At 36.2% G+C, this 23,894-nt stretch overlaps 3 protein-coding genes and 1 long non-coding RNA gene across 6 annotated transcripts in view; 2 read left to right on the plus strand and 2 right to left on the minus strand.

The window, feature by feature from the left end:
* Positions 1-80: 80 nt before the first annotated feature.
* LOC131795689 (protein C10) lies at positions 81-2,619 on the minus strand. The gene is made up of 3 exons (XM_059113289.2): positions 2,515-2,619; positions 1,801-1,980; positions 81-1,409 (listed from the first exon to the last, which is right to left on the minus strand). Exons 1-3 carry the CDS (start codon positions 2,558-2,560, stop codon positions 1,270-1,272), a joined length of 366 nt encoding a protein of 121 aa, XP_058969272.2. The 5' UTR covers positions 2,561-2,619; the 3' UTR covers positions 81-1,269.
* An 81-nt stretch (positions 2,620-2,700) lies between these two features.
* Positions 2,701-9,992, plus strand: LOC131795691 (transcription initiation factor IIB). The gene is made up of 10 exons (XM_059113291.2): positions 2,701-2,738; positions 2,859-2,963; positions 3,853-3,934; positions 4,510-4,611; positions 4,769-4,855; positions 5,633-5,762; positions 6,269-6,378; positions 7,074-7,168; positions 7,751-7,827; positions 8,298-9,992. Exons 1-10 carry the CDS (start codon positions 2,728-2,730, stop codon positions 8,429-8,431), a joined length of 933 nt encoding a protein of 310 aa, XP_058969274.1. The 5' UTR covers positions 2,701-2,727; the 3' UTR covers positions 8,432-9,992.
* Positions 9,993-11,630: 1,638 nt separating this feature from the next.
* Positions 11,631-23,894, plus strand: part of LOC136280209 (uncharacterized) — a 13,349-nt gene continuing 1,085 nt past the window's right edge. The window contains exons 1-2 of the long non-coding RNA XR_010717188.1: positions 11,631-11,809; positions 14,856-14,933. This is a non-coding gene — a long non-coding RNA (uncharacterized lncRNA). The remainder of the gene's footprint in view (positions 11,810-14,855; positions 14,934-23,894) is intronic.
* Positions 14,373-23,894, minus strand: part of LOC131775736 (uncharacterized) — a 10,028-nt gene continuing 506 nt past the window's right edge. Inside the window, exons 1-9 of one of the 3 annotated variants that reach the window (XM_059091866.2) lie at positions 23,567-23,617; positions 22,631-22,813; positions 21,577-21,748; positions 21,002-21,142; positions 20,386-20,538; positions 19,259-19,582; positions 18,769-19,062; positions 17,069-17,362; positions 14,374-16,609 (exon numbers count right to left, since the gene is read on the minus strand). In XM_059091866.2, the coding sequence (XP_058947849.2) occupies positions 16,560-16,609; positions 17,069-17,362; positions 18,769-19,062; positions 19,259-19,582; positions 20,386-20,538; positions 21,002-21,142; positions 21,577-21,748; positions 22,631-22,708 (1,506 nt within the window). In that variant the 5' untranslated portion in view covers positions 22,709-22,813; positions 23,567-23,617 and the 3' untranslated portion in view covers positions 14,374-16,559. Of the gene's footprint in view, positions 16,610-17,068; positions 17,363-18,768; positions 19,063-19,258; positions 19,583-20,385; positions 20,539-21,001; positions 21,143-21,576; positions 21,749-22,630; positions 22,814-23,566 lie in introns of all 3 variants that reach the window. The other 2 variants (XM_066165067.1, XM_059091879.2) reach the window with 2 other exon arrangements.

The raw sequence follows: 23,894 nt of genomic DNA on the forward strand, positions 1-23,894 counted from the left end.
GATATTCCTTACAAGTTACATTACATTTTGTTTCTTGATATTGTCTGATTTTTCAATATCATGTTACTTGTAACTTTATTTATGACTCATTGAATATTTTTGCTCACATGCATTAGTCTAAACACATCATTTGACCAGAAATATTCACCAGCTAAAACTGGGGGATATCCGAGGTCATCATTCAGGTGATATTCCCCAATTTTTAAACCTTACGTCCACTATGATAAGTCTTTGTTTAAAATTTAATTCATGATGTGTTACAGAAAAAGGGAAACATTTATTTGGTCATAAAGTTGTACCAGAAAACACTTAGAAGAAACATCCCATGCAGCAAAACAGTAAGCTGTTTGTAAACATTTTTCATTTGGGTTACAAAATATTTGAAGGATAATGAACACACATTAGCCTATATTTGGTGCAAAAATATGCTCATATATTAATTTGTCCTTGGACATTATCTGTTCTTTGAAGCTCACAGTTTTCCTCTAGCTTCTCTCTCCGAACATATTTTGCATCTTGGAACACATAATGTTCATGGACAAATATCCATGTATATTTTTTGCTTCAAAAAGAGGCTATTGTTTATACACTGATAATGAAACACATCTCAGGCAGGGCATTTACCCTATCTGTTTATCTATACATAAATGTACTTAGTGGTAGTTCAAGCATTTTGTTTTGTTTTATTGTTTTTTCATCATGTTTTAACAACTCTTGGCAGAGATCTTAGACCAATCCCAGTTCACTGGCTAAAGCACTCTTATTAATTCAAGTTGTGAATTCAATGGTCATTACAAGTTTGCATGGTTAACCCTTTCACCATTCCTTCAAATTTTGGCTCTGAGTTTTAAACAACATCTGATAGTTGATATTTTAGTTTCTCATCACCTCTCTGCTTGAACATGAATTGATCTTGTCTGGAAAAATTCCTTTTTTGTCACTCCTTGGGGAGAAAAGGCTTTGTAGCAATGACTCCTGTATGCTTGGCCTATATCAAGCTAAAGTCAAACTGCAGCTCATTTCAGGCAGTTGTCACTTTTATGCTTTTTAAACAGTGAAGTCACAACACCAAAGGTTACTTTTATAATTCTATTGAATACACATAATTTGAAACTATAGATGTAACTGGATTTCATGTTCAAAAATGGCTTGTACCATACCTAAACTAACAACAGACATGAAACACCTTGACCCAGTGACATTTCTTCAAATGAGTAGTCCATTTGATTGTAATAAAAGAATATTCTACAATGAGAGGTTTGAAGTTTGTCATGTGACATCCCTAGGAACAAAAAGAGGGGGGTGTGGAAGGGGTGGGATGAACTTCATCTTCAGATCAGCTGCCATGGAGGCAATTTCTTCATCCTCTTTTTCAAACAACTTGATAGCATGAGTAAATGTCAGAGAACCTAAAGCAGAAACAAATCAATAGACCACTTAGTTGACTTATTTTAAATATGTATCTATATCTATTCCAATCAACCACTCAATGTTTGATTTCTAGCACAAAATGCACATAAATACTATGGTTCTATGCAGAGCAACTTTAATAGTTCCCAAACTTTAATTTGCACTTCCTGTAGATTAGTGCTTAAGATTCAGGATTAATTGACCTGGCTGGCAGTTTTTCTTAACAAAAAAATTTTTCTCTGAAGACAATCTAGTGAATGTCATTTCTGGTGATTAGGAGGTAAGGGTGGAAATGGACCAAGTGACTAAAGGGTAACAGAGGAAAGTGCCTTTTTTTTTCTTTTCCATTTCTGCCACTACCCATTTCCCAGGAAGCTACTACAGAGTTACCTTGATCTCCATCATCAGAGAAGCCATGACACTTAATCACCTCTTTCTGAATCTCTGCAGCAAATGGCAGTCGTTCTTGAAGCAGCTTTACCAAATCACTATGAGCCTCCTGTTCAATTTCTTGCATTTTAGCTTTGTTTTGTGGCTTGTCAAATGCTTCTAAAATTTCTTTCATAGCAGCTGAATAATATGGATAACACAATTGTTTAGGATAATGATACCTAAACACTCATCGGTATCCCCTTTTACCAAAGGGAACAGTGCTTTGGAAGTGGAAGACTGAGTGGAAGTATAGCCTCATACCACATTATGTATTCAGTTCTTGAATAGAGAAAACAACGACAAAAACAATACATTGCCCTTGGGAAAACAGATTTGTTTTACAATATTATGGGGCTGTGCGGAAACTTTACCCTCTTAGCATATAATTAGTCCTCAGGCTCTGTTTCCTACCTGCACGATTTCGCTCGGTTTTGGAACATGTGATCATGAATGTTTTAACTTAGCACTCAAATAGAAAAAAATCATAACCTGCTGACACCATTCTAAGCGTTTCCGATCACTATGTGAAGTAGTTTACATAGCTAACAGGGACGTAAACTAAGCAAAATGACTTAACGAGCCGATCAGAGGCCGTATTTAGCAAGACATCTCATTTACAGCTTTGAAAGATTGTACTGATAAAACCAAAATATAGTTAAATGATTATGTCACCTTTAACTTGTTCCACCGTCACATTCGACAACCGATTTTGAGCCATCGTCAGCGAATCTCCATCAACAAAGCAGGTTCCTCGAGGTACACGGGATCGCTTAAAAACTGACCACCAAAAATAGCATATCGGCTTCCTCCATTACGTCACATCCGGTAAGAAAATGTATAAATTGCGCGGTACCTCAGCTAGATATTTGTATTGACACGAGAGCGATGGCTAGTAGGTTAGTCAGGCCCTCTCTTGATTATAAGCAATTTAAATGATTTTATCCCGCTTCTGCGTGGTTTGTTTTACGGCAGTGGACTTGCTTCATAATTTTAATTTTATTTCGCTCGCGTTTCAGCTCTCAGACGATAAAATGTTCTCATCATCCAGAGGCTCCGTTGATCGAAGATTATCGAGCGGGAGATATGATTTGCTCTGAATGCGGTCTTGTTGTCGGAGATCGGTAAGCTTAAAAATATTATAAAATCAATAACTGTCGTCATACCTACATTTTTGTTACTCTCTAAGAGAGCCGTAGATTCCTTAATGCTTCCTTTATTTCTCAAAGCAATTGAGCGAAAGGAATGATAGAACCTTCGCTGATAATTTTGAGTTAACGTGTCTTCTTATCGGATCAGTTTAGGAAACACTCCTACTTCGAAATCTGTTCCTTCATGTCGTTGCTATTTCTTGCTTTCATGTGTATCTTTTTATGTAATCAGAAACGTTTTAATGTTTCCTCCAAGTAATAAAACATCGTTGTTGTGACTAAAGTAAAACTCTGCAAAGCGGTTAATATCGATTCGAGAGAATTCCTAGCGCATCAGCATGTGATCTGGTGTTATGCTGACGTCATCTGCTATACAAGGAAGTTACAGCAAATTAAATTGAGAGAGGGATATTTTATATTGGAATATTGTGTTTCAAAGCAACAGAGGCTGATACCATTCAATCACATCACACTGAATCTAAAGAATACCCCTCCCCCTTTGTTTTCCTTCATTTCATCAAAGCATGCTAGCAACTTATGCATTGGTGATCCTGTGCATGTTAGCTTCTCTTAGTCAGCTGATTTATAGTGCAGAAAAATATTTAAATGCACTGAGATATCAAAAAAATATTTCATTATTTTGTTACAAATTTTTCAAAATTTGTTTGTGATTATGATGAAAGTGAGGCATCTTATCAACATAATAAACTGCATCATTCCATTTATTCCAATTGTCTCTCATACTTTGTGGTTTTACAGGAGGTCAAAACTGTGCTTATAACAAAGGGATGTATACATTAACTGGGCTAAAATAATTTTAGTTTAACTATTATTTTGGCTTTTTTTTTCTCCTTTTATGTAGAGTGGTTGATGTTGGCTCAGAATGGCGAACATTTAGTAATGAGAAGGCTACCAGTGATCCCTCTCGTGTTGGAGCAGCACAGGTAAGACAGCATATTATAATCACATGAGAATGATAGTAGAATGGTTTTTTGATTGGGAAATTACTTTTACACTAAATGTTGCTGGTATGCTAAAGACCATTTTCAAATTTGATTGGCGCAAGCATAGCTTTTAAGCTATAGATCATAATCCATGGGAATGGCTCATGATTGGACTCTTTTTTGGAGACTGCAAAGCAGCAAGAGTTCTACATTTTGACAGGCAGTCTGTAGTTTAATGTCTTGCATTATAAGTGGGTGATGAAAAATTATTCAGTATAAAGTTAGGGTTAGAAGCCATATTGTTGATACAATTGATATTTTGGCAATGAGAGGGAAAGAAATTTCAAAAGGAGGCTATGAGAACCCCAAATGAAAATAAGCTAACTGCCTGAAGGGCAAGAAAATGTAAAAGAGCAAGTCATGATATGCTTTAGTTTTGCTTCTGAATAATTGAAATGGTGGTACAAGTTTGCTAGACAAATCATGCGGCAAAGTAAAGCAAAACCCATGTAATACCAGGTTTACCTTGATCTTTAATGAAAATATCTCATACATGGTAAATTTCTTTTTTTTAGAATCCATTATTAGGTGGAGGAGATCTGTCAACAATCATTGAAAGAGTCCCAGTGGGAAACAGTGAAACAGATGGATACTCCAAATATCACAATAGAGGCGGGGTGAGTTCTGTTTGAAATTACAGGGCAATGTTAATTCATCCTTGCCATACCATCATCAAGGTCCAATCAACAGTTAAGGACTGTAGAAGCTTCATGAATTCAGTATGGCCCTTTAACATTTTTTCATTTCTTTCTTCTCCGCATTCATTAAACTTAGTTGACTGGTTCGGACAGAAGTCTCATGAATGCTTTTAGAGAAATTGGTATCATGGCTGACAGGATAAATCTACCCAGGAAAATAGTGGTAAGCCATTTTGTTCAAACCAAGTCAATCAAATCCATCTGTGGGGTATTTCAAATTAAGGTGCTGACAGTTTACCAGTAGTCCAAAAGTAAGGCCTCTAGCATATAAAAATTTCTCCTCCAGTAATTCAGTTATTAAGCAGCAGCACAGTGGTACCGGTGGAGTGACAGGTAATGATGTGTAAAACAAAAGAGCATTCTTTTCTGTGGCTCTTCTTGTTGCCCACTCCATTTTTTCCAAGTTTAATTTCAAGTTGCCTTCTCATACCATAATACTGCCATTTTGTCATGGAGCGCTTGGAACAGGCTTCCCAGGTTCCTTTCAAGAAAGCCAATGAATCAAGAGGGTAGCTTGAAAAGGTTCAAGAGTGGCTGTGACTTCCTCATTTTCTTGAAAATTCTTAATTTATCATACTTAACATACCCGTTAGTGCAGGCAAATTCCAATCAGAAGATGATGTTTGACCTATATACTGGAAAAATTATTTTCTCAAACTTGAGAGCTTGGATCAATATCAGTATCTGGGCAACTGCCCACCTGCCCTTCCCCTAATCCAATATTAACCCTAACTTGTTATCAATTGACTGTTGTTGGGTTAGGGGAGGGGTAGGTGGGCAATTGCCCACATACTGATATTGATCCAAGAGCTTTTTAAGTTCTGATCATTATATTAAGTGGCTTTTGTAGTGAGGTTTATTTGTGTCCTATTTGAAATGGTTTCATTCCTAACTCTCAATTGAAGAAAGTAATTTATTGCTGATTTCTCTTGTTCATTAGGATCGGGCAAATCAATTGTTTAAACAAGTTCATGAACAAAAGAGTTTAAAAGGGAGAAGTAATGATGCCATTGCTTCTGCTTGTTTGTACATTGCCTGTCGACAAGAGGGTGTGCCTAGGACATTTAAAGGTAAAACGATTAGTCTGTATGTATCAGCCTGGATTGACGAAAATAGATTTTCTCTAACAGCATCGATACATTCTCAAGCAAAAACGTCACGAGGCTTAAAGAATTAACCTGGGAATATTGTTTGATTTAACAAGTAATTGTCAGAGTCAAATGTATAATTAACAAGATTTCGCTTCCTTGTGATATAGTGAACATAGTGATAGCAGTCTAAATGATAATTACTCTTTGTTAACTTTCCAAATTGAAAGTAGAAGCTTATACAAGGGACAAGGGTGTAGCTAGGGAAGTCTGGGGTGCCCGTAACCCCCACCTCTCCCGTTTGTAAGCTTTTTTAAGCATACAACCCACAATAAAAAAAAAAAGCGGCAAAAACTGGTGAGTACCCTCTGTTTGACACAGTGTGATCCTCCCTTTAAATAATCATATCTACGCCCCTGTCTGTCCACACAAGTTGCTCATTCGCAAATGATTTTTTTAGCGACAAATCGAAAATTTGTATTCCACAGAAATTTGCGCTATCAGCAAAATTTCGAAAAAGGAAATTGGCCGTTGTTTCAAACTGATACTTAAGGCCCTGGAGACAAGTGTGGACCTCATAACAACAGCAGATTTTATGGTGAGTTTAAACACCTTGAGAACATGGAGGAAGTCCTTCCACGTGTTTTTACTCATAACCCTGAGCTGAGAAAAGGAAAAGAAAATTAGTTTCGAAAAAATTGCCTTCAGAAAGGCAAGATTATGTAACGAACCTTGACTCACCTACCTTAAGAAACTGAATTCTCTTTAGGATTTCTGTCATCCCCGTTCTCCGAGAAATATGTAAGACAAAACAAGTATTGACGGAGCAGCGTTACAGTCAGTCTGTCAAAACTTCCCTCTTCCTTTTCTCTTTATTTCTTCCTTGAATGAGATAGACCTCCACTCAGTTTAGTGTAAGCTCACTGATCAGCCAATCAACGCGCTCCTTCTGCCTATTTAACAATTTTTCCATGAGCGTGTGTTGGAGATGAGATGGTAAATTGGCTGTTATCAATCTCGTATCCAGCAAGTGTGAATGGAACGACATTTTTTATTAAAATTCATCAAACCTCGAACGTTTGGATGTTTGAAGCTTTTTTCAGCACCGCAACAGTTCGCGCAAAGCATTTCAGTAAGAGGTGACTCGGTATATGAGCCGATAACCAGGTTGATTGCACCAATCAGAACACTAGAAATTCAATATTCGGAGTTGAAAATGAAATAAACTCTCAGTACAAACTACAGTGCTTGTCCATAGTTAATTAATTTTTCTCGGCTTGTGATCTTTGCTAGTCGAGGTTTTGTTCCAATCTTGGTCTTCCACCTGATGTACAAAAGGCTGCTACACATATCGCACGGAGGGCGGTTGACTTGGATTTAGTGCCGGGGTAAGTCTTCATTATAACTGACTCAACGTTCGTTTATGATACAGATTGATGTTGGTAGGGAAGTATGTAAGCTGTTTGCGCAGAATTATCCCCTACGCGGTTTAGATTTCCAAAACAAGTCTTTGCGAGTGACAGAAGAGAATATCGTAGCGAGAAATGAATTTTTGAAATTATTCTTAGGGCTTAAAGATAAATGCTAATCGAGTTCGAGATTGAATTCAATTATCTTCGTTGTCTTTTATTTAACCCTTTACACTCTAACATCAGTATGTATATTCTCCATACTGTTCTCTAAGATGCAGACATGAAAAATTTGTCAAACAATCAAGAACCTCTTTCGTCGGTAATCAGTTCCTTAATTCTCCTGACCTTAATGTTTGATTCAGGGGTGGTATGGTGAGGAGAAATTAGATGCCAGTCATTCTAAGGGGTTAAAGGGTTAAGAAGCTATATACTATTTGCACGGATAAACCAGTTTTTATCTGTTAATTCTCTACTATTTTGAACAAACCCTGCGGTGGTTATGGCGTTGTTCCTATTTTCCTATAACCAATTATTTTAATTTCTTTTATTTCCCTTTAGTCGAAGTCCCATTTCAGTGGCGGCTGCTGCAATTTACATGGCGTCTCAAGCATCTGAGGAAAAGAGATCACAGAAAGGTTTGAATTCTCTATTGTTCTTAATAAATGTTCATTAAATATTTCTGGACTAAGCTGTACTGAAATCTAACGAAATTTTAGAGGTAACCTTGGATCTGTAAGAATCCTATATGCTAGGGAGTAATATTTACTTCACGGTAAAACGCTTTTCGACTGGATGTCGTAAACCAAATTGACACCAGGGGTCAATCAGACGGAAAGAACGTATCACAAGGGACCAATCAGAACTTAAATTAAATACACGTAAGCAGCGGCAGAAGCGCGGAAAGTTGGCGATGTCAAAGACGTCCAATCAAAAATTCTTCTAACATGCAATGTTGATTGTTAGCCATTTGATTCGAGCTGAAAGTAAGTGCTAGAGGCAAAACTTTGGAAATCAGCACAGCTTCTCTGGCATCCTTAAACACGACACATCGGCTCTGACATGCTTGCGATTACCTGACGTGATTGCGTTTGTATTTCCTTTGTAGAAATCGGTGACATCGCTGGTGTAGCGGACGTTACGATTCGTCAATCGTACAGACTTATCTATCTACGTGCAGCAGAACTTTTTCCGACTGACTTCCATTTTACTACTCCCGTGGACAAACTTCCGAACCTTTGATCTTTGTGACATCTTTCCTCCGTTTTTGATGTTTAGATGTTATTTATTTGAACAATAATTCTTTGGTTTGTTAACAAAACACATATTTGTAAAATTTAGTCCATTCCATTGTTCATGAAGTTTAGTATTCAACAAAAAAAATTTTACTCGTAGGAATTGACTCATTATTGAACGTAGCAGTTGCTTTGGGTTACTGAAAGAAGCCACAGGGAGAGCTTGTTAAGGTCTGAGCAATATTTCAGGAAATGAATTAGCTAAATTACTAACGAAAACGGCGATGAATTACGCTTCTTCCTGCAGAATTCATTTCAGTAATCGATGAAGAATCAGTTCCAGCGTCAACGTTTATGAGTACTGAGTTTCGACTAGACTAATAAAATTTTCGAACTTCTAGGATCGAATGAGGTTGACGCCAAAGAAATTTGTTCTTGTAGTCAACCTGTTTTCGAATCTGTAAAATTTTCAAATTAATGCTTAGGATATTTTCGATTATCCGCTTTGAAATTGCTACCCGTTTTGTATTGTACAGATGAACTAGATCTAAAGAGAACAAGACGCCTAAAGGCGTTTCCGTGGGATGCGTTGGCTACTGAGCGTAGCATTAAAAGGAATTGTGCAGTTACAGTAAACTACCATGATTAGTCAGTTAGATCAGCCGAAGAAATCATTGTAGAAAATTTTAGTGTTGAAGAAACCGTGACTGTTTTTGTAACTGAAAATAGCGAAGAGTGGCAGCTCAAAAACCTTTGGATTTTTCTGGAACAAACTGTAACTCCACCTTCTGATCTCCTCGTCTCATCACCTGTTTCATCCCTCCTAACAGCAACTGCTCGGTAAAAACAATTTCCATCTCCGCTGTTGTTTATCAAAAACGTCAGTAAGTACGTTAACAGGCTATATACACTTTGGTACAAGTAAAAGACTGTACTGAGTTATTTTCTTGCGATTTTTCGTTAATGTTGCGATATTTTGACACCTTGGTGCGATGTTAATTTCGAAATAAACCTTACGCAAGGTGAGAGGTTCATCGGTAGATTTAAATACATATTTCATGGTCAATCACACAAAAACGTACACTTCCCTCGAAAAAACACAACCTAAAGTAATGAATATAGTGTAAGGCAAAACAGCACACACCCAAAAAAGAAATCGTTTAAAGCAACACAACATGTCAAATAAATTCAACAATCTCCTTTATCTAATCAAAGAATACCTATGGCCATTTCGTACATAAATTACTTCATCTCTAGATGAAACATGTTTGTCAACTTGTAATTATTGGTCTTGCAGCAATGCAAGATGGCTCTTTTTTCAAAAGCCAAGGTTTCGGAAAATCACGGGGAGATCCACAATTATGGTATACATCCAACTCCGCAGAATAATTCACGTATAACTGGAATACAAAAACAGCACAAAATGGTATTCCGCGTTTATCGAATTTCCGTTTGGAAAATTCGCCGCTGGAGTCCAAATCTTACTTCACCTGCACAAGCCGAATTCCACTATTTTCTCTTTTTGCCTCACAGTAGCTCAATATACATTTGCAATGTAACGCAGTGATCTTCGTTTAAACGGTTTTTTCCAGCTTTTATCTGATAAGTTTTCTGCCTCGGAAGGAAATTACCTCAGAACGCCTTTAATGTAACCGCTATTTTTTTGACTGAGTGAAATAAAAGATATGCAGAAATGAATTCCACAGGTTTTCTTCTATGAGAAAAGCAGAGGATTATTTTCGTTCGCTTCTAATCATTCCAGCCGCCAATGTTTACATAAAATAAAAATCGATAAAGATTTTACGCGTTCCTATTGGCTAGCTTTGCAAATTGTCGATGAAAAGAAAAAGAAACCAAGCCGGATTTTTCCCGTGGTATGCCACAGGCATCTCACGGAGTAATCAAGATCAATCAACATTTACAGATATGTCACGTGGATTTGATTCATAAATACATAAAAGTAATGAAATACTTTACATGTAAAACTTGTCGAAAATAGATGTAGGGCTCTTATAGAGTAGGGTATGATTGCATTCGTTTTCCCGGGAAATACAGTGGTACGTTTTCAGCGGTCGCCCGCGCGAAATAACCAGATAACCCGTTGGAGAGATTAACCATGAAATAGAGGTTAGCTGTGCATAACGAGGCAAAGAGAGGGTCAGAATACGGCATTGACAACACAATTTCTATATTATTGTTAACTGAAATAAAAAGTTTTTCGAACATAAATTGAAGGTCGTCCAGTGCACACAGATAGGTTCCATCAGAGAAAGCATGCTTCAAAAATTAAAGTGTCTTATAATTCCAATAGGCGTATCAGGTTCTGAGTGGAATGGGAATCTACTCGTGTGTATTGGACATGTATGGTTAACGAACCTCTATAATATAATTTATGATATTATGAACCCGATTCAACTGACGAGAACATGGAAATAAGTCTACAAGTCGAGCTGCTCTCTTTCTTAGGAAATCATGTGGTTTTCACGAACTGAAAGAAAAATTCATTGGTCACAAATATTTTTGTAGCAAATCATGCCTCAAAGTGGTTCATTAATTCACGAATTGGCCCTATCACGCGTCACGCCCAACCCTTTGCCGCCCACGTCTAACTATCTACGGCTCACATGCGGTACTCAAGCTAAAAAGAACCTTTTTTTATATGGTGACCCCTGCATAAATGGGAGTGACAATATCCTCGTCTGCAATCTCTAAAGTCTTTTTCATAACAAGCAAGTTTTCCTGCACAATAAAATTTTAGTTTAGTTATCAGTTGGATAGTTCACATACCTCTGCCTCTTCGCACCCTGTGGAAGCCCAGGAAATCAATGATTTTCATCAAGGGAAAAGGGATGATCAAAAGACACGGAAGTCATCAAAGTTATTATCGTGACAGAGTGTGGACTGGAATTTTGAGTTTGATGGTACTTGACTCCATTGACATCATTGTGTGGTTTATATATATATATATATGTAGCCCACAACTTCACCCCACACTGTTTCGGTTGCTTCCGACCAATACGGAAAACTCTACGGAGCAGGAAATCTTTCCGATATATTTTCTCTTTTCTTTCTACTAAGAAAATATCAATCATAATGAATTGATATTCTTGTCTCCAGCTACTAGCACCATTCCCACCATGCTAACAGTTTCTTGTGCGTAGATGTAGAACCCAGACCTCAACTGAACAAATATAGCATCAGAAGAGTCGAGGATCGCGCCTTCTTCGCCTTTATGTGACTCGCTTCGTTTCATTGCATATCTCTACAAATCGAAAAGGCTTTTGGTTACTGGGATGAAGAGTCGGATAGAACTCTCATTATCGAACATCCATCATTTCATTCGTTGTTGACTGTTTGACATCGTTAACTTCACATGCTACCAAAGGTATGCAACACGCGTTAGGTCATTGGTGGTAATAATAACTTACATAAAATTAGTGTAAATAAAATCTATTAGTTGCATGCTAACCACTAGTTGAGGACACTTTCGAAAATTCTATGGCAAGATTTCAGTGGAACCTCATACTTCATCATACACACAATTTGTTAAGAGAAAGCAATTATAGTAATAATTATAGTTGACCTTTGGCTGTACTGCTTTGTTTTGGCAAAGTACGTTGGTACCCGTAAATCTTTCCGTACCCCGCGTCACATTCCCTAAATGTGATGGCCCTTAGTTTTTGATAATTGGGATCATACGGAAAGTCGGTTACGTTCTTGTCAAGGTGTTTGTCATGATTGTAGCACCTCAGCAAACAGTTATGCGCTTTTAAAGTGGAGCCATAATTAAGTAATTACCAAGGAAAGAGGAAAATTACGTTGTCGTAAAGACGAATCTATTAAACATAGGCATGCTACATATACCAAAACTATTTTTTTTGGATGGTTGGTTGGAAATGAGACACCAAGTAAATGTTGTTTGCATTTTTGTAAAAGAAAAGGGGCATTTACTTTCAAAAGATGCCAGAGAAAATATTATTCAATAGAGAGCGAAGAAAACCCATCCAATTTATCTGAAATGAATTTAGGCACAGGTATTTTACGGTGTTGCTATTGATGCCACACTTCCTGTTGTCTCCTTCACAGCTACTGTTTGGTCTCGTCACACAACACACTCTCTTCTCCTATTGCATGACAAGTGTAGACAAAGGCCTCCTCACAGCCTAAGACTTTGCTTAATACCGTTTCTTCATCAGAGACAGAATCAATATTATTCAGTTACAGCTTGTGGCCTTAAAATTTTTCTTCCATATAATTTTGCTGTGGAAGGCAAACCAAGAAGGTGTTTTATCTCCTAAAGCCTCTACCTGAAGATGTTTTGTCGTCTCTGTTCCTCAAACAAGTGAAAATAAATTGAATGAAGAAAATAGTACTATATTTGAAAGGCTTTCATGTGGGCTCCTTATTTGGTTACTGGCTATTTGGTTGTTGGCTACTTTGAGTGTGGAATACATGATAAAATGCAGGTTGTTTACAAGGAATTGACAGGTGGGGAGTCATTTAAGGTAACTGACAATGAATTTGATTGATAGAAAATGTTTAAGCAAATGAGAACTGTGTGGAAAATTGACTTACCATAGCATTTACTTCCAAGTGAAATTATTGCAGTGGATAAGGATTATGTCATAAAATTTAGGTTGTTTACTGAAAAATGGCATTCTTCTGAGAAAGTAAAGTAATTTTTTTAGGAAAGTACCATTTAAAAACAAGATGTAATTTATGGAAAACTTTTTAAAGCAGTTTAACATAGCAGTTTTTACCTGAGTCAGCAAAACTGGCCCTCCCAAAACAAATGATCCAGTGGTAATTTAGTGTTAGGCCTTAAGCAGATGGCATGTGCATTGAGTGAAGAAACTGTACAGAGAACACATTTTAAATGGTAGAAAAATTCCCTGATAATATTTCCAACCACAACAGATCATAGTGACAGAGTCATCATGAGGAACAGAGAGATGTGAGCTCTGGGTAGATGAGCTCACAGTTCTTTATTAAAATGTCACTCTTGGTGTGTGTCAATGTTGGGTTAATTTGATGGCAACATATTGAGGTGCCTTAATTTCATGACATGATTGGCATGAGAGACAATACACTGATTGGTGCAATCATACTTCAATGCTGTGCTCTGATTGGTGGGAGATAAATACCCTCATCCAACATTCTGATTAGTGTGAGATACATACCCTATTGCAACTATGTGCCTGGAGTGAGCAATTTACCACCAAATGCACCAACACAAAAAAATAACTCAATAAGGACTGTTTACGCAATTAGGGGTTTTTTATGTCCTACAAACAAATACCTACGGGTACTGCAGAGAACTTATGACCCAAGGAGGTCATAGAAGTTGCCAAATTCAGTTGTGATTCAAGCATCCAACCTGTCTTCAAAATAACTTAATTTAGTTTGATTTCAATTTGAATTGTAGTCCATTAGTACAAAATTGCTAATTGTTATCCTAATTTGCAAGCCCACAGTGGGTTTTTTTGGACCCATAGTGACAATTTGAAACTAACTGCAACTATGAAGCAGTCCCATGAATGTATTAATGACTTCACTAAAATGCAGTCCAAATGGTTAGGTGACAAGGCAGACACTCAAAAGATTGGGTGTCCTAGGTTACTTTTGATATGATGTCCTTATCAAGTGCTTTTATTGGTGTCTAGATGAAAATATGTGTGGCTTAGCCAGAAAAAAGGAAGAAAAAAGCTTTAACTGGAGATACCAACCAATATATTTTGGTGGATTTAATTTTGAGTACCACCCCTTCAAACACCTTCTCCAATTTTCTAACCCAAGTCTCTTATGGCTCATTGCTAGTCAGGGCTTCCAAGCATCTATAAAACTGCCAGCTACACATACTATTTCACGTGCAGTCACTATGATTATAATGGTCACCTGAACAACAGATTATACAAGTGATGAACATACAAAATATTCATTTAATTTTTTTTTTCATTTATTAAACTACAAGACTATGTGCTGACATATATCAAACATGATTTTTAAATCAAGAATGATTGTATGAAGAAGCATTGAAGTGATTAAGTGGCTGATGTGTTGACTAGCTTTTTTCAACTTTTTAAGTAGCTTTTTACAGTTAGAATGAGCTAGTATAAAAAAGATAATTTTGGAAAATACAAAAAGGCAAGGATAAAATTTTACACTAATTATAATGGCTAGGTTTGGATAATAGTTCAACTATCAATATTTAGTGCACCAGTGGACACCTCATCTTTGTAATACAACACAACAACAGTTAGTTGCAGATCAACATAGTGTTCTATATCAATATTTTAAAATATAACATGGATCTAAGTATTTTACTGCCTTGAGATCAGGCTGATCTTTTTCCACATGGGACTACTGTGTATTTATCATTCAATTTGACCCTACAACTTTATGTTCAATTTGTACTTCTTTATATTCTCCAGATGTGACTATTGGAGATGAGAAGGCTTGAAAGAAATAACAAGATTAACGATCTATAAGACAGGAATCTAGGATTGAAGGTGAGATCTTAATAAAGTTTGCCTGTTAGTAATAGGTTTGGGCAACTTGTCCCATTGCCATGTTTTCCAAGATGTAATGACTGATACATAATCTATGGATTTACTTGGATATTATTACACTCACTTAATCTTACATGTGACTCTGATGAATGTGAATTGAAGAAGAGAGGTACAAACTATCAAAATTACAAAGTTGCTTTAGTTATTATTGTGTGTTGTTGTGGTTGAAGCTTTTTTTTTGTTGACATTTTTCAATGCAGTTTCATTTTCTTTTTTCCTTATAGAACCTATCTTTTATTCTTTATGACAAAGTAAAACAACAAATATGGAAATTGGCAAAATAAAACCCAGAAAGAGTTTTAGCATAACATTATCACATTTCAACAACAGCATAACTGTGCTTATATGAATTTGTCCTCTAAAACTGTTTTTTGAGTCTTCCTTTAATTCTTCTCTTAGCTTTGATGTCCACCTATTCTTTTTTTTTTTTTTTAACTACTTCTATGCTTTGTTCTTCTCTTCTATCATTCTGGACTAGTATTAATTTGTAACACCGCTATCTTTCCGGTACAGGGTATTCTTAGTAAAAAAGGTTGACAAACAAACAAAACAAAATCTGAAGTTTTTCTACTTGTGATGGGTTTCCTCTCAATGAATTATGTAGATATGACTGAACTGAATTATTGACTGAACCATATTTGGTGTCACTATCATTTCTTCCTATTTCATTTTCTCCAAGTCTTCAATCTGTGTACCATTTAGCTATGGGTTTAGATTATATATTTCTAAAGTCACTACCTGAGGGTTTTCCAATTAATACCCCAAAATTAGCAAAAAGGCAGTTTATGAATTGACTTACCAGAAGTCAATTTGCAGTTAAGTCATCTTGTGATACCAGAAATCTGAATGAACCGTCGCTCTTGAGGTGGAAATGTCAAACCGGACATCAATATTTAAGACACTTAGAAAATGGCTAATGATAAGGGTTGAAAATGTTGTCGAAGCCACTCCTATCAACTCGAATTGAACAACTCATCTCAATTTAAGTAAACATGTCTTACTAGAAAAAAACTTAAAATATATTCATTAAGTTTCTAACAGGGAGGGTTGAAAAGGTTGTCAACTCAATTCAATTTAACTCGAATTGTAGATTCGGCAACCTGCTATGGAGTCAAATGTTGTCAAATCTACTTGATTCAACTCAAATCAGATGATTTGACTTCTTTATAGTCAACCAGTCATACTGAGATAAAATATACTGCAACTTGCTATGGATGGACTTAACTAAAGATGAGTCAAGTCAAATCGAGTCAAGATTGGATGAAGGTTTATCTGTATTATCTTCCTCTGCAAATTGACTTCCAGCTGTTTTACGTTTTAAGAACAAGGAAGGTTCAGTTGCTCATGCCCTTTTACTTCCAGTACATTGATGCACAATTCAACTTCTGCTGAGTTGATTTGTTCATGTTGTCATTTTCCCATTTGCGCATGCCCCCTGCCTTCTGGTATGTTAACACACAATTTGACTTTCAATTAGTCAATTTGTCAACTACCATAGACAATTGAAGTCAAATTACCTTTCTGTCTTGATTTTAATTAAAGCAGATAAAGGAGAGTGATGTTATCTTATTGTGTGAAGTCTTCTTCACCCTTTAATATGTCAGCTATATCTTTGGCTGAAATATGAAAAAAAATGTAAGATTTAATAAAAGATCAGTTTTATGGTGAATTCTTCCTATATTCTTGACATTTCAGCTGCCTCTAAATGTAACTAAGTTTTTTTGACAATAACCACCACTGCTGAGCTGAGTCTGTCAGAGTGACCTCACTCTTTATTTTGATGTCAATGCAAAAGACTTGACAAGAGTTTTTGTCGTAAAACATAATCATGACTTTGTCATACATGGCTTAGAGTTAAAGCTATATAATGAATAATTAAATGCCCATTTGAAAACTTTCATCTAAGCAGTTTTGAATCTTGTTGTATATTGATCAAGTGTTATTTAGGGACTGTTAATTGCATGCCCTAATTGTTAAGGCCCAGTTGGGATTTTGCCTAATCCAACAAAATTTTAATGTAAATTGTGATTTTAAGCTTGAGTTATGGTTAATCCTTAAGTTAACTATATTCTTACCAACAAAGAATTTTTCAAGCTCAGTTATGACATCAAAGCGTTCAATGCTTTTCAGGGCTCTCAGGAAAAAACTCATGGTGAGGTCTGGTTTCTTAGCAACAATGTGTTTCATCAGCAATTTTGTAGGGCTTGGTGGACTTTCTTCCCTTAGACTGTTTAATTGTAGTCTTTCCATTCCCAGCTTAGAACCAAAGTGCATCCAGGCTCTTTCTTCAAGATCTAAGAGAGCTGTTAGTTTCTCAACAGCTTCAAACTTATCCAGCAAGGTCTGAATTGTATTACTTGAATCTACAGCTGAAGCAAAGATCAATTTAAATTATTTATTGTAAATGAAGCAGGTGGATCTACAAGAATACTCTTAAAGGAAATTGATTTTTTCCAGTAAACCTCATTTATGTATAGTAGCCAAAGAGCTGAATTTGTGAGAAAAAGTTAGGTTTGTGTTCATTCTAATAAGTTAGAATGAAGCGTTTTCTGACATTTCTCTGATTTAATATAAAAGCAACCCTGCTTGCACACTGTAAGGATTTGATTTAGTGTCCTCTGTCCAATAAGCACCACCCTCAAATTTTCATTTTTTAATAAGCCCCCCTTATTCTAATGAGTGCCCCTTTTCCAATAAATGCTCCTATTCCAATAAACGCCCTCAATCTGTTTTTGGAAAAGCATTGTTAGAGTACATGTACAGAATTGAGATCAACCATGGTCCATCTTCCTTTTATTGCTCGTTTAAAGCTTCACAACAAACTATGATGTCTGCATGAGTGCAAAGGTCCTTCAAATGAAAGATCCTGTCTTAAAATTTTGGACAATAGCTTGGCTATAGTCATCCTAGCAGAAAAGGATCCAGGGACAACAAGTCCATTTTCCAGTATTTTTGACCCTCAGTCAAATAAACATCAAAGCTTTGCTTCAGATTGTGCTGTCTTGATTTCGTCAATAAGCGCCCTGTCCCCAATAAGCAACCTGTTTTGAATAGGCACCTTCCCTCTTTGAGGTACCAAAAGTAAATAAGCACCCCAAGGGCTAAATCGAATCATTATGGCACTTACTAACTAAATAAGGCCTGAAAAAATTCAGGCCTTATTTTCAATACTGCTCGTAGTAGTGTTCATTACTGCAAAGATCACTTTCATATTTAATTTCCTAATCCACAGTTCACAGGATTGATTTTCATATAACTATTCATGATCATAATTATTTCTCTTATTTGTAGCTCGCATACAAAATACTGTACTAGTCTGAGGAACTAAGAACCATCTTATAATGTGACAAACAATCATGCTGGTTAAAAAGCTACATGTAGATAGAGTCCTTCACTTGTTCAGAATGTGTTCATGTGTACCAAGATAAAGTCTTTCTATGAAACATGGCTTATTTTCAGGATGTACCATCTGCTCTGCTTTTTAAACCCTATGCAATCAACTTGATTTTTTAATTTTAATTGTGAGCACTACAGGATGTCTACAACTGTTTGTGTTCTCAATTTTTCTCTATTGTATTGTTAGCAAAGGAGAGATTCGCAATGTTTCAAAGAGAACCTAAGGCAAGTTTTATTTACCCATTAACCAAAAAAATTCAAAATAGAAGCAGGAATTATATGAATTAGTTGTCTTATCAAATGTTGACACTCCCCTGTAGGTAAAATATCTACTATATTATTAAATGAGAACTATGTTTAAATTCCATTCTTAAATTACCTAAATCACTCAGCACATTGGATATGCCTGGCACCCACTTTTCCACCTCTTGCAAAACCGTTAGCACCTTCATTAATGGAAGCTTTGGCTTCAGAGTTGCAATCTTTTCTAAGATTGCACTGCTTGGGCTAAATTCAGAGGGACCTTTAAAGCTCCGCAGTATCTCACCACTGATACCTATCTTGAGTCCTAAGTGATACCAATACCTGACAGAGCGATTGTCATCAAGGTGTAAACAAATGTTCAGCAATGTTTCTGGATGATTATCACAAAGGTCATTCATATTGTCATCATCTGGAAAACAATTATGAAAATCATTACAAAGATTTCCTATTTTAGCATCAAACAGAGGAAAAGAAATAGATGCAACAGCTTCTGTTACTACAGTCTTGCTTTCATGCAAAATAAGCAACACTTGAATGTTTGGTTAATTCAAAGAGTACAGTGCACGGTCATTGTGTGTTAAGTGTGCAAGAAGCTATGTTTGTACCAAGCAAATTTTGATTGTTTGCCAGCTCATCATGAACATCTTTCCTTGAAATTTCCAAGAGGTTCTTTTTCAGGTTTCCAACGTTAATTGACTCCTCAGATTGGCACAAGTATTTAAACATAGCTTCACTTGGGCTCAGATGAGCAGAGATCCCACACTGCTTTTTTATTTTAGCATCTACTTTGCAGTAGTCTGCAAGATGTTCCCAACGTTTTGCCAATGATGGAGCACTTCTGAACTTTGGATAGATTGATCTATCCAAATAGAGGGAGAGCAGATCCATGATGAGTTCCTTTCTGAGGATTAATTTTTCTACATATGAACCTGAAAATGACAATTAGAAAAATTAAAAGTATTCATACCTTAAATTCAACAAAAAGCAAACTTTAAGAAAAGAACAGGAAAAACATAACAAAACAAAATTTAGGTACCCCGAAAGGACATGTAGTTACTGTTTAAACATGTTACAGGGAAATTTGAGTGGGTATGTTGGTGCCAACTTCAAATCTTTTCTAAAATGTGATATTGAATCAAAGAGTATTAATTTAAGCTTTAATCAAAACATTTCTTGACTGGAGGCTGGAATTTTTTTTTTACTGAGAGAAATTATAAAGACTTGAAGCAGTGGATGCCATTAGTTGATATATAGTCACAGAAAATAGTCATATAGTCACAGAAAAAGATTAATCAGCCAATATTAGGCTTTGACTGTTTTCATGGCTTTAGCACCACATGAGCAATGTCCAGTGTCAACTCAAAATTTTGTTTCATTGGAATGTGGTATTTATGCAACCATGTATGCTAAGTGTAAATGGAGGGAAGCATTTAATCAAAATTTGTGTGTTTTTTGTGAAAATCAATTAAAAAAAACTTTATTAGTCCTTCTTGGGAGACTGCTCCAAATGTTTCTGAGAAATCTCTCTTTAACTTACCTTCTTACCCAATAGCATAATGTGGTTACAGGCTTTTCAGATGCCAGTAACCACAAAAAAGATTTTTGGGCATGTGTGTCTTTATCCGTTTCTGATAGTCTCCTATGCAGCATTATTTGGGTTTGCCATGTTATGCATGACTCTTAGTGGGAACTTTCTAAAGAATGACTACAAAGTGGACTGCGCGTAAATTACCTGCATAGACATGTTCCTTCTCTGTGGAGACCTCATCAGTTTGCATTGATGCAATTCTATCCATCCCATGCTGGGAATTGCTGTGTCTCTCTCGAAGAGTTGGCTTGTGCTCAGCGGGGGTGGGATCCATAACTGTCTTAGAAAAAGGAGTACCTATATTACAAGCAAAAAGAATGTAAAGCACTCAAAAATAAGAACAAAGATTGGGTTTTTCATTACATCATTATTATTTTTGGAAGGTTTAGTCTTTGGTCGAAGGTGCTAAGATCACCAGGCTTAGTCTCAAATCCAAAACAAAAAAGAATATATTACTAAATTACCTCTGGATGGAAAATATACTTTTTCAGACCATTTGTCAAATTCCCATTTTCCAAAGCTGATTTTGGCCATGGTACTTTAGAGAATTAGTATTTTTAGATTTGTCGATATAAGGTGGTAAAAAGACAGCAGAAATAATAAACTATTGAGTTTCAATATTTTAGCCATGTGATCATCTGTGTCATTTTGAACCTGAACAACATTTTCCTCCTTGGACTGGATAAGGGCCATCTACACAAATGCTACTTCTAGATGTTGATAAAAAAAAGAAATTATCAAAGTATTGACAACTTTCTACCTTCATCACCACGCAAACAATCAGGGTCAGAGAATTGATCATGATGAGAATTTTGGGTTGCTAATGTGCGAATCCTGGTCTGTGATGTGGGATTTTGTGTAGCATCTTCATTGGCGTAATTATCCACTTGGGGATCTTGTTCTGCAATGTCATACAATATTGTTTTAACTACATACTTCAAACCTGAACCTTTGTTGATTACATATTTTTACGGAACGAGTACTTGTGAGTCTGAACTTGATTTATTTTATTAAGCATCAAAGGCTCATGTGAATTGGCAGATTATGGGGTTGGAGGAAAAAAGGCCACAGGAATTAGCAACATTAAGAACCATCATTGAATGTGAAAACTATTGGTATCTCAGTGAAGTTTTTGCATACAGATCATAGCTGCTTTCAAGAGGTACAATGAAGAAGCACACAGAGGGTTGAATATTTACTATCTTGTCTTAACGGTATGTGACCCCTCTCACTGAGTGACCTATTAGGTCTTTCTTGGCCTCTCATTGGTGGCTTGTGGTTCACTACATAACCTCTTGATTGGAGGTTTGATTTGAGTGCTTTGCTGTTTCTCACCATCAATTTCACTCTCTTGCACAGCTGAACATTCTTCAGCCTGATGTTGGTGTTTGCGTAACTGAGGTTTTTTCCTCCTCACCATCCCCACAACCTCTTGGTTGTCCTTGGTTGTTCGCAGCATTGTCCTCTTGTGTCTCATTTTCAGGAAAATTTGCATTGTTGCAAAAAGCTTGTACAGGTGAATGGGATTGACAAAGTAAAATTACTTTCTGTTGGTGACATTTGCAACAAAAATTGTTTGCATTATGCATTTTATAGTCCTCCTGTGGATGAAAGTTCTAATATCCTCTCAAGGAAGTTATTTCATAAGATTTCTTAATAATTATCATGTGAAATTTGTATGTGATGCAAACATAACTCAAATTCTTACTATAATGAACAGCTTTGGTTTGACAGACTCTAAATATGAGGTCAGTAACAGAGAGAGATAAAAATTTTACATTCAAGGGAAAAAAAAAGCAAATGAGATATTTTCATGGTGATTTTAAGGAGGCATGTTTTGCGTGTGTGTGGTTTTGCTATTTTATTTTTTTGTCTTCACATAAAACTATGCTGGGTTTATCCCAAGTAAAATCCGGTTTAACCAGCGTTCACGTGGCTTATATAGGATACATCACTTGTGTCATCAAGACTTTTGTAACTTGGGATTGCAAGTTAAATGTGCCGATCCTAAGATGTAAAGTCATGATCAAAAGTTTCTTATATGCTGTCATTAGTTAAAAACTCTCCATTTCCAGTTATTTTGTCACGATCACAAATTATTAACTTATGTTTGTAAGTATTAGTTATTAAGTTGCATTCATGATGTAGTAATAAGTTACTAAATAGCAATTAGAAGTCATGTGAAATTATTTTGATTAGACAAAATTTCTATAAGACCAAGGAAACCTGGCTGAAGTTTCAGAAAAGCTAGGAAAGTTGGGGCTGGAGCAAGGTGCTTGATAAAGTAACAACAGAAGCCACTAAGAAAAGTGAAAGAATTGGATTTTAAAAGGTGTTTGTTGTGGCAGGTCAGACAAGGTTAGATAATATTGAAAAAAGACATTCTTACTCTGTCTTTCATATTCTTGGCACTCTGATGTTTTGGGCGTTTCTCTTTCCAGCTGACCTTCTGCCTGATCTTTACCATATTTACCTGAACTTTCAAGGTTGTCTTCCTTTAAGAACAAGTTTCCTTCAGGCTGGTTTGGATTATTATTAAATGAACCACTGACAGGATGTTGTTGATTGGAATCTTCAAAGTTGTTAAATGTAAATAAAAATTACATCACACTGATAATCCAAAAAAAAATCAGAACAGCTAAACCTGTGCGACGAAGTACTCTGTGCGTATTTTCTGTTAACTACTCCTATGTACCAATTTTACTTTATAGGGTCACTTTCTCAGTCAAAATTTCCATTATTTGCCCATTGCAAACATCCATGTGGTTGCATTACAAGAAATACTTCACACATGGGAGAATTAAAATTACAAAAAAAAAACCTTAAAAACTGGATCCTTTAACTTTTAAAATATGTCATGGATATGAAGATTGGATTGTAGAATATAATAAATGGATAAACTGGTTCTTTACGAGGCAAGAAAAGGCTATTTCTGTTTCTTACACACATGGCTCATCTTGTACTGAAATCGTGAAAACTATGCCATTGTTACTAGGCATTTAACATGGGAAAAGTTATCCAAATGATCAGAAGTATTTCTGAGTCACTTAATAACTTCAAAATGTTGGTTGTGCATGTTGAATTCGATGGTTTGTAAGTTTACTCTTGAAATGTAAAAGCATTTGTGTTAGCTCATTCAATGTCCCATTCAGTGTCTCACCAAATATACACCCCAGGCTGCAAACTAAGTTAGATCAACTTAGTTAGATTGATCAGAGCAAGGTGCTTTGGGATCTTCATACTGCACACGAGCACCGGGGTGTTAATCTTGCTTCAAAAGACAAGGTGTCGAAGGTAATTCTATAATCAAATGAAGAATACTTACCAAGCAAGTTTTGGGGGAAAAATAATGGACAAATATCTCCCTTGTCGTCGAAGGCCAACAATCCTACGCCGCACTCGCTTTTGTCGAGGATGATTGCACCCTTTGGAATTTCATTCGGCTGAAAATCTTTCAAATTTTTTAGTTTAACTTCGTTTCTCTTGGATTCCAAAAAATAAGATCCATGATCATCTACGCAGAAGAGGTAACGCTTCCGAGAAAACTGGTCGGTTAGCACGTCACAGTAGAGCTCATCTTGTTTCGCATCAGCTCTATCAAACTGTGACTCTTTCTCCTCTTGACTACAAGATAGGGAACGTTTGGACTGGAA

The sequence above is a fragment of the Pocillopora verrucosa genome, chromosome 4 (assembly GCF_036669915.1).
Source record: "Pocillopora verrucosa isolate sample1 chromosome 4, ASM3666991v2, whole genome shotgun sequence".
Taxonomy (NCBI): Eukaryota; Metazoa; Cnidaria; class Anthozoa; order Scleractinia; family Pocilloporidae; genus Pocillopora; species Pocillopora verrucosa.

Bases quoted from the DNA above. Each gene is read 5' to 3' on its own strand.
- LOC131795691 (XM_059113291.2), top strand. The intron at 2,964-3,852 runs GTAAGCTTAAAA...CCTTTTATGTAG, and splicing joins GGTCTTGTTGTCGGAGATCG to AGTGGTTGATGTTGGCTCAG. The intron at 7,828-8,297 runs GTTTGAATTCTC...TTTCCTTTGTAG, and splicing joins GGAAAAGAGATCACAGAAAG to AAATCGGTGACATCGCTGGT.
- LOC131795689 (XM_059113289.2), bottom strand. From the start codon at position 2,560: ATGGCTCAAAATCGGTTGTCGAATGTGACGGTGGAACAAGTTAAAG. The intron at 1,981-2,514 runs GTGACATAATCA...CATATTATTCAG, and splicing joins GACGGTGGAACAAGTTAAAG to CTGCTATGAAAGAAATTTTA. The intron at 1,410-1,800 runs GTAACTCTGTAG...TTTCTGCTTTAG, and splicing joins CTCTGATGATGGAGATCAAG to GTTCTCTGACATTTACTCAT.